The sequence below is a fragment of the Agelaius phoeniceus genome, chromosome 5 (assembly GCF_051311805.1).
Source record: "Agelaius phoeniceus isolate bAgePho1 chromosome 5, bAgePho1.hap1, whole genome shotgun sequence".
Taxonomy (NCBI): Eukaryota; Metazoa; Chordata; class Aves; order Passeriformes; family Icteridae; genus Agelaius; species Agelaius phoeniceus.
In genome coordinates, this window is record NC_135269.1 from 5,384,847 (window position 1) to 5,399,033 (window position 14,187).

Genomic DNA, 14,187 nt, shown 5'->3' on the forward strand with positions numbered 1-14,187 from the left:
GACTGCTTGAGTATGGATAGAACAGCAGCTTGTGAGAAAAGAAAAGTCTTCTCTGGAACAAGGCTCATTCACTGTGATCATTGCTGCAAGCTTGCCTTAAAAAAAAATGCAGCAACTGAGATTCTCAGTCTTCCTTTGCAGGGCTCTGAGTAGAGCAAGGAGACTGAGGCTGTCGAGGAGTGGCTTCCCAGGCTGCCACAGCTGCTATCAACACAATATTAGATGCATTAAATTTGGAGATTTAATGCACAGACTAAAAATGATAACAAAAGTGTCACTAATTATTTCTTAGGACACCTAAAGCTCTGCAGTCTGGGAGGAATGGCCTCTTTCACGTGCAGCAGATTGCCACAAAAGCAAAAGCAGGGAGGCTAAAAATGAAGGAAGGACTCTGTTCCTTTGGAAGCCATGAATTAGCCACAGAAAACATGCTTGCTTTTGAAAAACGACCTGGAAGACAAAAACCAACTTTTAAAACCAACATTAATCTTTTTATAATGTTATCCTTGCAGTAGACCAGAGGCTTCAAGTGCTGCTATGCCTGCAGAGTAGATATTTGAGTGAAATTGAATTGGCACAAATATATCTGCACATGCTCATGCAAAATGGATCAAAGCAGATTCTGACAACAAGTGCAGCAAAAGGTTTGTTCTCTGTAATTATTTGTCTTTTGGTATTGCCTCTCCTACTATGCTTCAGCATACAGAAAAAGCAAAAGTCTGACAGGAATAGAGAGATATCTGAGCAGTGTCTGTTGTTGGAAAAATCAGATTAAAGGAACACCCTAAATCCATCAGCAGCACTAAGAAAATGTAAGCAATAGTCCTTTCCACAACTGACACATTACAAGTCCAAGTTTAAATTGGCTTCTGATGCAACTCCATATGGTACAAGAACTGTGATCTCCCACATGAAAAGGAAGAGACCAGTTACCAAAAAAATGGGAAAAGAAAAAAAAAAAGGAAAAAAGCAAAAGCCAAAGAATAATACTTGGAAGCATTCAGCCTGGTCTGGTGCCAGCCCTGTTTTGTGAAATATTCCTTATGCAGACAGTGAGTAACATGTGCTTAAGAGACAATAAAAAAGCATTAATCTACAGTGGGCTTTTAGGGGTATGTTTAGTGTTAGGGATGTGCTTTCCTGATTATAGGTACATGCATGCTTAAGTGTTTATGTTAATCAGAATTAGGGTTTTACAGGTGCTTACAATAACCCAGACACAAATTTATCATTTCTTCAGAAGACCATGTATCTTGCAGCTCATTTTTCACATTTCTTGGAGCATTTTTCCATCAAGAATGTATTTTCTACATCATGTTACATCTTCTGAGTATGTGCATGAAACCCCAGTGTGTGTGGTGTGAGCATCACAGCACTGCTTCTCTGTTGTCCTAACTGCAGTTTCAGCAATTCTATATTGCAAACAGGTGCATTAAACTTGTTTCAAAAAGTAATTTCAGCTTCTGTAGCTAAAATAATTGCTGAAATCAATTAAAATATTCTAAATTAAACTTGAAAGACAAAGCAATGTTAGCGTTGTAGCCAGCTTTGTTTTAATGAACTGCCTTTAAAGTTCCTGAACCGTTCTTAGAATTATGTTCTCAGTTTTCAGCAATGCTTCTGAAAACTGTTTAGGCCCACAGCACAGACTGGGTGCTGCTGTTCCAGAGGAGCACTTGCTCCACCTGGGATTCTGTTCACACAGGAAGCCACAGAAGGTGCCAGTTTGCATTGCAGGAGACCCAGTGCACTCCTTGCTTCACAGTGCTACATGAATTTGCCAGCTATGGTGTCATCCAGGTGCCAACAGCCACACAGAACACCAATCTGATACCTTAATGAGCATTTGGGCTTCAGGGAAGGGGTGTTAGATATGCACCAGTTATTCTGCACATCTTTCTTGTTCTTCCCTCATTGCTGCACAGCTGATGGCAGACTCCTACTCTGTTATTAGTGACTCAGAGATTTAAGTGTTGACCTGACAGCTGGAGATAATGGAGGAAGAAGCAGCTCAGTTTCTGTGGGTAAGAAGTTGATCAACAGAATTTTGGAAGGGCTCTTATGACTGGTGAGAAGTTACTCAAAGCTGAAAGATTGGTCCAAAGGCTTTTAGTGTCCCTGCAGAGGATTTACAGTGCCTTCTGCCAAAGCATGGTGTTACAGGAATTGCACTGGTAATGCAAAGATCAGCATCCTGTTTTCTGGTGGGTGTCAGTTGTCCCAAGCTGATCACCTTGATCAGTTCAGATCAAGGTGATCTGAGCTGAATCTCAAATGAAAATTTTGCTTTATCTTCAAAACAAACCCCAAACAACCCATGTTTTTTTATGTCAAGGTTTGTTCAATGGCAGAAGCTTTGAGCTTGAGCTGTTAGCAAAAAATACATTGTAACATTAGGAGAGACATAAATGCTATGCACTAAAAAAGGACACATAAACTCTATTCTTCTTCTGACACAGTATTTGAAGTTCTGCATGACCCTGTGGGTGTTGGCTGTGTCACCAGCAGATGGCAATGTTGCTCATTCCATACAGTTTCCATGTGCTTGGCATGTCCTACCTAACAGACCTTTCTGTCCAGAGAAGACAAAGCATTCTTCATGTGTCTCTTAAACCACAACGTGTGTTTGTCAGGAGGAGCTGTGTATTATTAAAGGCACAGTTTGTCTCAGGTTTTGTTTGTTTGCCTTGGGCACATGAGAAAAATGTCTTTAGATTTGGAAGGCCGTGTTATCTGGGGCTGACAGAGTCTGCTGTAGATTAAGCTCTGTTAGTGGGACACTGCATCTCCTCCAGCTGCTCCCAACCTTCCCTTTGCAGGAGGTTTCTGCCCTTGTAGAGCAGTTTTGTATATGCATTCTTGAAATCACATTAGGAAGAATCATCTTGTTTAAGCAAGCCCTGCCAATTTTGCTGGAGGTAAATGAAAGAGAAGTTGCTGCAGCAGCATGGATGAGGAGAGCAGAAGCATTGGGGTGAGTATCTGGGGGTAGCTGGTGTTCCACAGGCAGGACAAGATCTGTGCAGAGTCTGAAGGTCTCACTCTACAGAGGGATGTCACTTTGGACTCACACTAGTTTTCTTCTAAAATGAGTGTTGTTTTTCAAGCATAGGTGTGCAAACCTTCAGTCAGTTTGTAATACCTCTGCTCAGTCAGAGGCTTGGAACACTGACCTGGTCATGGCTGTTTTGATTACATACTGTTGGAAGAAACAGGGTTGGAAGAAAGCTGTAGTCTAGAGTTTTGTGGTACTCTGTGTTTGAGAAACAGACACAATATTTACCTAACTGGGTAAATATTGGGGGGAAAAAAATGAGACTTTTGTATTAGGTGTCTATTGCATGCTTTCTTTCCTGACCCCTAGTCTTTCTGCTTCCTTAAATTTTCCATAAAACAGCATGAAATCTCAGTTCTCTTTGTTTCTATTTCTCTTTGTATCATGGTCTCAGAAAAATTGTTCAGAAATGTCTTGGGTAGAACAATCATAACTAGGAGAGAGACAAGCTACAGAAATGTGACTGTTCTTTAATGCTAATCTGTGTGGTTTAGCATACCTAGGAGATCAACCTCAGTTCTATTTTCTTAACCTTAATTTTTCTTCAAAATTGAAATGTAATCCAGGACACAGAGTGAAGTGATTCAGTAGCCTTTCACCTTAATATGGTAGCAATAAATTGTGCTCTGGTCCAAAAGGGAGGAGCTTTGGTGAGCTTGTATCAATTCCTTTGTATGTACTTTAAAAAGATTGGATACTTGAATAGCAAGAAGATCGCTGATTAGGATAAGATTTGTTACTGGAATTACCTGGAGAGAGAGCTGATGTCTGCAAGCTGAATGAATTAACTTTCTGTTATGTTGTATATTATATCTGATAGTATTTGCTAATATTATATCTGTTAGTATTTGCTAATCCTGCATGATTTACAGTTCCAAGATTAACTGCAAAACTTGAAGGTGAAAATTATTTGGCAGATGTGCAGATTAGTGTGGTTAGGATACTGAGGGAACTGCTGCAGCACCAAGGTTCTCTCTGGGGGTCACTTTGATTTTGTCAATGGTGTGTTGGTTGTGTGTCTGTTCTGTTTCTGGCAATGCCATGAGCTCACTATGGATCTTTACCTAAATCACTGAATCTATGGTTTTGTTTTCTCTCTCCTTAAGTAAAATGAGAAGGTAAAATACACACACATATATATTTATAAAGTAATTTGAAAGATATAATTGGAAGATACTTTCTAGTATTAGGTACCCCGGGGTATTGTATTTGTGGGGTGCCCAGACAAAGGAGGGAATGATGAATCTGACTCCATGTTCTCAGAAGGCTAATTTATTATTTTATGATACTATATTATATAAAAGAATGCTATACTAAACTATACTAAAGAATACAGAAAGGATACAGACAGGAGGCTAAAAAGATAATAATGGAAACTCGCAACTCTTTCCAGAGCCTTGACACAGCTTGACACTGGTTGGCCAATGAGTCAAAACAATTCACTTGAAACCAATGAAACAATCTCCAAACACATTCCAAAGCAGCAAAACACAGGAGAAGCAAATGAAACAATTATTGCTTTCCTTTTTCTCTGAGGCTTCTCAGCTTCCCAGGAGCAAAATCCTGGGCGAAGGGATTTTTCCAGAAAATATGACTGCCACACAGGGGTTAGTCTTTAACAGTGATACTTGCATGCCTCATGTGCTCAAAGATTAAACTTCCTGACTTTCTGTCCCTGCGTGGAAGACTTTGCAGCTGCATCCTCCAAGTGCTGATATTTAATAGCAGTCTGATTCCTGTAACAAAATGCTCTTGTCCTAAGATCATTTGCCTTTCTGATAGATTTATCGCACTTGAATCCATGTCTGCAATCTCAAATTGGATGGAAGACCTTTTCATCTGGAAGTAGGTCCTAGAGGTGGTGTAGAGCTGGAGTTTTAGCTGGCAGTATTGATGTCCAGCAGCTGTGCCCACTGCCAGTCTCTGCAGTTCTCACCGGCTCCATTCCCGCAGAATGAGGCAGACAGCTTTGCCTGACGCCCGTGTTTTTATCTGCACAGGTCATCTCCCCGCAGCGCATCCCTGCCACCGTGAGCCCCACCCTGCTGATGTCCCCCATGGTGTTCACTCAGCCCACGCCTGCTCCGCCCAAAGCTGCCGAGAGCGGCCGCTTGGCCAACGCCGAGCCCGGCTCGGGCGGCCTGCTCCTGCCCCTGCCCGCCCCAGAGGCGGCCCTGCCCGGCAGCACCTCCATCTCCAAGATGCAGCTGCAGGAAACACTGCTGCACCTCATCCAGGTACACTGCCAGCAGCTCTCCCGCTGGGCTTCAAATCCTGCTGCCCACAAGCACCCTGTAGCTGTTGTGTCTGTCTAAAGGCAAAATGAAATGAAATACATGTTGGAAGTCGGGCTGCTTGTGCCAGGGTGATGTGATAGGCTCTCCTTGCATGCTGCTGGCTCAACTGCATTTTGATTAATGCATCTGATTTGGGGTTCAGGAAAGGTAATAAATTTGGTGGAGAAGAACAAAGATGACTGAAAGCTTTGTAAGGTCAGCCTCTGAGCCAGAGAGACATCTATTATATTTGTAGCCAGGGATAAATAATGGGTGGTTATCCTAGCTGCCAAATACTTCAGAGATGTGTGTTAGCAGTAAGAGGAGTTCAGATGGGAGATTAAAATTGCAGGATGAGTGTGAGCAACTTTAAAATATGGGCTAGATAACATGAATGTATGTTAATTCAGTTTAGCATTTGAAATAGAAAATTACGTGAAATAAAATTCCTTTTCTTGCAGTTTTTCAGGTTTAATTGTGACACAGCATTAACAATGTTATGTATAAGATGATTGTTTACTGCTTTGGCATGATGCATAATTATGATTTTTTTTTTCCTTGCTGTGTGAGTAATATCTGAAGAGTAAAAGTTGAGGAGAGATTACATATCTAAAAACCTGGCTGCAGAACACAAGAGGCAGAGAAACACGTCCAGTTTGTAGGTCAAAACTATGTGTCTATATGGCTTTGAAATAAAATTAAAACACATTATTGTAAGTTACTTAAAATGTTATTTAAGTTACAAATTCAGAAAATAAATAGTATCTTTAATAAGCTGGAGGGCTTTCTCATTTTTCCCTGTACTTTTATTTTAGGATTTAAAAAATAGCACATTATCTTGCCCTTACATACTTTGGGTGTCTGGATACTATTAAAACCATACATGAAGTTAAAGAGGAAAAACTAGTCAAGGAAAATAGGGGGTTACCCTCTGTAGCTTTGTACTTGTAAAATATATATATTTAACCCTGCTATTCTTGGTGGTAGTTAGGATTTAACTGAGTTGCCTTGAAATCATTCACTGCCAATTTGTTAGCTGTCATTTTCCATTATATAAAACTACAATCTTGGATGCACCTAATTTTCCTTAAATATTATCTTGATTGTAATTATCCTCATATGTTTATGTGAGCTACTTATAACATTCTTTCTTAATGTGGGCTGACTCATTCTTGCAAAATGTTCTTCAGAAGGAAAAAGTTTAGCATCAGAGCAAAAGGAGCAGCATCCCTTAGGGAGCATTAAGCCTAAAAGAGCTAAACAAGATGCAAGGGTTTTCCCAGGTAGGATTTTGGGGTAGGATCACAATCCAGTGTTTCATTATTCCTTCAGACATGCTTGGAATTATCCCTGACCTGATAGAGGACGCAACTTGAGGAAGTCCCTAGATAAATGAGGGCAAAGAAGAGAAATAGGGTTGTAATTTCAGTATTGTCACTGGGTTATTATGCAACAATACTGGACTCAATTTAAATGCACTGTGAGTTTAGAAAATCTTCTTTCTGTGTACTCATTGCTGAGGTGCAGTCATGGGAAATAAAACAGATCTTTGGTGAAGGAAAGGGCTTTGTTATTGTTCCCTTTTATAAAAAAAAGTAAGATTAGAAAGTGTCAGGTCCATAAAATGGAATAACCTTCTAATCTCTTTACTCCAGTTATCCTGCTAACAATGACATGTTGGGTTTGTTTGTTTGTTTGTTTTTCAGAATGATGACAACTTCTTGAACATTATTTATGAAGCATATCTCTTCAGTGTGAGGAAGGCAGCAATGAAAAAGCCTATGTGAAGGATCATCTCTTAAATCAGTTTCCACAGCTTCCTGAACTCCAGGAAGAAGATTCGGAAATTTTCAAGTACGATTATGTTTGAAGAAATGAATGGTCTTAGGCATTTTGCATACACTTAGATTTTTCCTTGTTGGCAAACACGTGCTGTACTGAGATAAAAGTGAGCAGAAATGGATTGTGCCTTTAGCGAGGGGAGCGTCACAGCGCCAAGGAATTAATCACAAAATATCTTAAATTATTTTTTTTACCCTGGTCCATGCTTAGAGTTGGTTTCCCGGCATAAGGACTCAGTTCTCAGGATCCGGTTTCCTTTTTCACTCGCAGCGTGGTTACTCTCATTGCCGAGGTGTTTGTCCCTGCTTTTCCCTGAGCCGTCCCGGGGAGCGCGCCCGTCCCTGACCACATGGTGGCAATGTTGGACTATTTTTAGGAACATCAAAATCCGCCTGAAATCTTGGAAAAGGAGCTTTTCGGGAAGACTGATCGTCGTACTTAGCTGTCTGCAAAGCAATTTAGAAGAAGTGTCATGACTTCCCCCAAAATTTTTGTAGGAAAATCTTTTTCTATTTTGACAAGAATATTTTTAGCTAGATGTAGAAATGGGATTCTGCAGGTGTTCGAGGAATTGGAGGGGGGGGGGTGGGAGGGAGGTGGGTTTGTGAATGTACTTGGCTGTCACAGAACTCTGGGGTGACACTGGATTCATCTTTCTATTATTCCAGGTCCAATCTGCATAATTATAAGCAATGTGAAAATTCGTTAAGGGAAATGCTACCTGGTGTAATTTTTTTTAAGTGTGTTCCTGAAGCACAGTAATTTCATTGATCCATTTCTAAAGAAAATAAAAATGGATAATCCCTCCAATGTGCTGATTTCATTTTATTGCACCACGGGCTATATATTTAGTTTGTATGACTCGAAAATGTTTTTACACTTGGCAGAAGACACATGAGGTTTTAAATCCACTAAAATAAATGATTGAAAGGATTTTTATGTGTATTTTTATTAGCATCTGCTGCTGAAGTGCCAGTTTACTACAGTTTAGGAATCCACAGTTGTTGCTGAGGAGGCATTTCTTCTGTGGGTGCAGAGAACCCGAACTGTAATCCATGAATGATTATTTAATGTTCTTTACTGTGGCCATTGATGTAGGCACAACTCAGTAGCCTCATCTGTGAAAGTTCTTTGGTGTCAGTTTGGCTGCAGGTTTCAATTACTTTGTAATTATTCAGTTAAATTACTTTAGAGTTGTAATGAGTCAAACATGCAAGGATAGAGGGGATTTGCTGCCATTTCTTGGGAAAGGCTCTAAATACATAGAAAAAAAAAGTCAAGAGGTCATTTCTTTATTCACATAAGCAAATAACCCCAAGAAACTGCTGGAGTTTCCCTACACTAATGAACTGGTAGACAGCAAGTTACGCTCTGGTTGCATGTTGTTAGTTCATGATTCTTGCAGATTCAGTGAAATGAATGTGTTGAGCAGATACCAGGAAAAGCAGACTTTAAAGATAGCAAATTCTAATCCTGTAGCCTTCATAATTTATGTAGCCTTTATAATTGATGGGATTCTACTGAGTTAATTGGTATTATTTCAGAATGAACTGGTGTGGAAGATATTGCAATCTACACAACGGAGTTTGAAACTAAATACATGCATAATTGGTGTCTGTGATTTTGGATTATTTGAGAGTGCAATTTAAAGATGATGAGGACACACAGTTAAAACCTCATTTGACATGTAAAACTTCTGTAATTAGTGGGTAAAAATAATCCTTAAGCATCTCAAGCTGTCTTGATAATAGATTTTCTAGTTATGGGGCAAATATTTTATTTACAAAAAGGTGAGCAGGAGTTTTAAAAACCTTCTTATTTATTACTTGTCAGAGCAATTTACAGAAATTAAAGGCATATTTTTTATAGCATCTGTTAACTCTGGGTGCTTACAAAAACTGTGGTGTTGGCATTATGCTTGACAAGCTGAGGCTTAGCTTAAAGCAGATGAGGATTGAGGTAATTCAGGGTTTCTTTTCACTGCCCTCTCTTCTGGTTACATCTACACCAAGTAATGCTGGCAGAATTGGATTTCTCTCACTGTATTGCACTGTAAGGGATTTCTGGGATTATTCTGGAGGCATAAACTTGCCTTTTGTAGGGTGAAGCAAAGTTGTTGCTAAAGAGTGAAGGTGCTGTTTTAAAGTCTATCCTGCTTACCAAGGACAGCAGTGGTAAGAAGATAGAATAAGCTCAGAAACAAACCCTGAGTTTTATGACAATGAGCAGAAAAGGAAAAGCAGTGAGAGAAATCTGTGGAGAGATGAAGCCAAGCTTCTTGTCTAGGTTTCCATCTCAGAGGACAGGATCTGCTTTTTCAGGTGCATTTGAGAATTGGAGACTGAGCTTGGGGTCGTACTGAAGTGTACAGCTGAACCATGTCCCTTTCTACTGCAAACTGAAGTACCTGTCTCAGAAAAGGTTTTATCCAGAAATACAGTTGGAGTGTCATGGAAACCCAGAGGATTCTCATGGAATTCTGACAACTTCATCTCTGCCTTTTGGCATTGTGGGTTTTTAGCAGCTCTGCATCAGCTGGGAGCGCCTCTATGCAGCCGGGTCTGTGCATGATACCAAAAAAGGTGTTTTGGGTATCAAATATGGTGAATTTGATATCAAATTTGGTGAATATGAATGAACCACCTCTGAATATGGTGGTTGCAAACATTTGGATTCCTCAATTTTTAAATTTTTTTTAGAGACACTGTTAGAACTATGAGCTCTTAGGCTAACAAGGCCTTTTGAGAAGAAAAGACTGCAGCAGTTTAAGAATTGCCTTTCCTTGGGCATGTTTTGTTTTTTCTTTATCTGAATATGGAAAAAAAAGAGAGCAAGTAGAAAATCAGAAAGTATATAAGGATCACATCAACTTTACTTTACATGATTTCACAGTATGCATGTGTCATTTTATTGTTTATGTACTTCTTGTGATGCTGCTCATTTTGAGTTGTGATTTTTTGGTTTTGTTTTGTTGTTGTGTTTGGTTTGGTTTGCTTTGGTTTGTTTTTCCCAGCAGAATTAAATAACTTGTACATTTGGGACCAGCAAGAATTCCAGAAGCAGTTGCAGCAGTGCTTTATGAATTAATCCCATTCTCAGCCATAAGCTGGTATTAGTTTTCAGTGTAGTTCCACTTAACCACTGTCCACTTTCTTTAAAAATTCCACACCTATTAAACTAGAGTGAGAAGACAAGGAGTAAAAAATCAGTGAAACACTGAAGCATCATTTCTGTCCATGTCTATCATGGAAACCCACAACACTCAGTGAAAGCATCCAAATATTGTCTCACAGAAAATTCCACTCCTTCATTTGATTTTTATTCACTAGCTCTCTGTTGTTCCTGCTTGTTGTAGCTGCAATGGGGATAATTAAAATGGTGCAGCAAAATCAAATTTCCCAGGAGCAGGATGCAGCTGAACAGGCAGGATGCTCCACCTCCTCTGACAGCCTATTTAGAATGTGTTGAGCTTTGAACTTCTGTCATAAAAGCAGTGAGCACTGGAGATACCAGTGCCCCTTTAGGACATTAAAATCATAGTTCAGTACTTCAGCAAACTTGGAAGTCTTTGCTGAGGAAGAGGCAAAATTAAATGACGTTTTTCAGTAAGCATTGGAGGCTCTAATGAAAAAAATGTTGTGAGAAGGCAGCTTTACCCAAAGGGGTCCATGAAACCCAGGGAAAGGCAAAATTCTATCCCTGGAGATGAATAATGCACTAAAAATTTAATCTTCAGTCAACCTACAGTAAACTTTACTGCTAATTCTGAAGACTTTTAAGAGGCTCTTACAAGTTGTTGCCTTTTCCAAACCCCTGTGAGTATCTCTAACAAGCTTGTTCTGGCCTTTAGATGTATCTGTGCACAGCTCAGTTGGGAATACTGGAGCAGGGAGCTTGGCATGTACAAGCTGCAAGTGGAAAATGGGGTTCTGCAAGACACTGAGGAAACAAAGGTTGTGGCTTTACAAATACTTTGAGCTGGCTCTGCTCCTGGAGAGGAAGCCCATGCCAACCACTCCCTTCTAGCTGCTCATCCCTGCTCCCACACCAGTCTTTTCTGCCTTTTCTCAGTTTTTCTCCTTTTTTATTCTAAGATGGCTACACAGCAGAATTAATGCATGTCTTGCAGCAGAATTAATGCAGCATTGGTTGCCAAGGTTGGGTTGGATGTCATGGGGCTCAGAGGGAAGGCACTGGATCAGGGCAGGGATGGGTTCTGCAGCCCTGGGCTGGGATGTGGGGAGGGCAGAGAGAGGCAGGAGCTGCATTGAACTGATCTGAGGTGTAAGAGCCGAAATGAGGGATGTGGGGCTCCAGGCAGCTCTCCAAAATGCAGTTTATTGTATCCAAGATGTCACAGCAGTCCAGGGAGGGTCCTGGGTGACAGAGCCTGTGCCTACAGCTGTCAGCTCCAGCTGCAGGCAGGCCTGGAGACCCTTTAGTTTAGGTTACATTGCATTATACACTTCTCTTTGCTGAGCATCTTAACACAGTAGAACCAATCTATACCTTAACTTTTATCTATAGCCTATCATAACTACTGTAATTACCATATTCATGTTACTATTCTCCAGTCACTAAAAGTACATTACAGTTTAAGCTAGAAGTTGTTTTTCAGTTTTCTTGCAGTGGAAAATTCTGAGACCTTTTTTCTACTTGCAACTTTGCTGACTTGTTTGCCTGTGCCATCTTCCTGCTTGGTAAAAACATCTTCTTGTTTGAGGTGGGTTTATCCTTTGCTCTAAGCCATAAAAACCCCTTCTACCTAACCTACCCTTTGCCTTCTTGGTTATCCAGTAAGACTGGCTCAGCAATTCTTTTCTTCTATATCAAAACTTGCTTTCATTTCTATTCCTTCTTCAGATTCTACATTCAAAAATCTTTCTGCTAATCATACGTATCTGTGAGACTTCCTTGTCAAACTTCCATCCTTCCCAACACTGAAATGTTGAGGAAACTGGGATCCAAAGGCTCTGCCTCTTGGCTGACATCAAGACTTGGGAAATGCCACAAGTACCAAAAGGTGACTTTGTTGTACCCCCTACCTTGGCTGGTTCTGGGAATCCAGGAGTGTTTGCAGGTCCCTCCCATAGGGCAGCTGCTGATCCCAAGCCTAATCCCAGCACAGACCCGGTGGAAAGACAGGATGTGGCCAGGGCAGCTCTCAGCACAAACCTAATTTAGCCAGGGGGATTAGAGTGTCTGGGCTAAAGTTAGCCTGGGCAGCACCTTCCCCAGCACCAGCACCCACTGCTGAACCTGCACTGGCACCACTGTCAGCCCCTGTGGTATTTTCTGGGCTCCCCAGAAGGAGGAGGAATTGACAATCTGACTCCATGTTCTTAGAAGGCTGATTTATGTTATGTTATGTTATGCTATACTAAAACTATACTAAAGAATACAGAGGATACTTACAGAAGGCCAAAAGATAATGAAAACTCGTGACTCCTTCCAGAGTCCCAACACAGCCTGACCATGATTGGTCATTAAGTCAAAACAATTCACATGAAACCAATGAAACAACCACATGTTGGATAAACAATCACCAACCACATTCCAAGGCAGCAAAACACAGGAGAAGCAAATGAGATAATTATTGTTTTCCTTTTTCTCTGAGGTTTCTCAGCTTCCCAGGAGAAGAATCCTGGGCAAAGGGATTTTTCAGAAAATATGACAGTGACAAGCCCCTGCCTTTCCTCAGAGTGCAGCACAGGGTGGTGTGAATCTGCCCTTCAGATTTGTGGGGTGTTTTTAAATTTAATGGAGATTGTACCCTCAAACCAGAACAGTGTTCAGATATAAATCTGCCCAGCATGGAAGTGAACGTGAAATGCAGGAACCACTTTGCTTTAAGTATAGGTGAAAAAAGCCACTGAAACAAGCAGGAAATAAGTACTGAAATTGTAAAGTGGAGAAGAAAAGGAGATTTTTACATAACTTTAAAGAATAGATTTTGGAGAAAATATGTTTAATGTAAGAATGCCTTTCCTTTATAGCTGTTGTGGAAAGAATTCGAGTTTCAAGTCATCTCCATGTTTCTTCCTTTCAATAGGTGAGCAACAACATAAAAAAAATCCAATTAATTAATTTAGAATAAATATCTGGTGCACATAATAGGAAGTCACTGCACATTTTCTGAGAGCAGCAGCTTCAGTCAAACGGGTAATAAAAAAAACTCACACAACATTTTTTAAGCTATTTGGAGCATACATTAATTAAAATACTTTTTTCTCTATTTGGACACAAATGCCACAAAAAGCAAGGTAAGCCCTGTAAAGGCAGAAGGAGAAACCCTCCAGCATGCGACTAAACAAGAGGAAAGAAATAGAAAGGATGAGATCTTCCTGTCAGCAAGAGAGTATCCTGCTTCCATGCCATGAGGGAACTCTGGAAAATGATGGTATTCCTACAGCTGCTAATGTGTGCACAGAGGGATGTTAATCCCATGGTTAGATCCTACATAAATATTAACATTTTTCTGCCCAAGTGCTGCTGCCACACATCTCCTGTTACACCCTTTGTCTGCAGGTACAGCCACCCATCCTGGATTTCTTCACCCAGACCTGAAATCTGCTTCTCAAACAGCCTAGAAGGGAGAGAGAAATGATTAATGTGTCACTTCAGAACCCTGCCCACCTGTGGGTTTTCCTTCAGCGCTTGCCTGTAAATACGAGGTTGAGAGGGAGAGAGGAAAGGAGCGTGCAGGCTCTTGGCAGCCCTCCCAGAGCAGGGCTACTCAGGCTGGGAACAAAAGCTCTGTTTTCCTTCATTTTTACTGCTGCTTTGCAGGCAGCAAAATTCTTGCTCCTGCTTTCTGCCTGGAGCAGTAGCCCCAGATCTACCACTTAGCCAAAGTGCATTTCATTCATCTGAGCAGGGTTTCTCTGTGCCTGAGGCTCCCCTCCTGGATCCTCATCAGGGAGGTCCTGCCTCTCCTGGCCTCTGCCATGGATGCAGTGAGCTGCAGCCAAGAGCTTGGATCAGGGGAGCTGCCAAGTTGCAGAATTGTACCAA

General features: G+C 40.8%; 1 protein-coding gene across 1 annotated transcript in view; it reads left to right on the top strand.

Moving 5' to 3' along the window:
* The window catches only part of DCP1B (decapping mRNA 1B), a 40,395-nt gene extending 32,412 nt beyond the window's left edge, over nt 1-7,983 (top strand). Inside the window, exons 8-9 of the mRNA XM_054632409.2 lie at nt 5,056-5,292; nt 7,038-7,983. Of these exons, the coding sequence (XP_054488384.1) occupies nt 5,056-5,292; nt 7,038-7,118 (318 nt within the window). The 3' untranslated portion in view covers nt 7,119-7,983. The remainder of the gene's footprint in view (nt 1-5,055; nt 5,293-7,037) is intronic.
* The last annotated feature ends 6,204 nt before the right edge of the window (nt 7,984-14,187 follow it).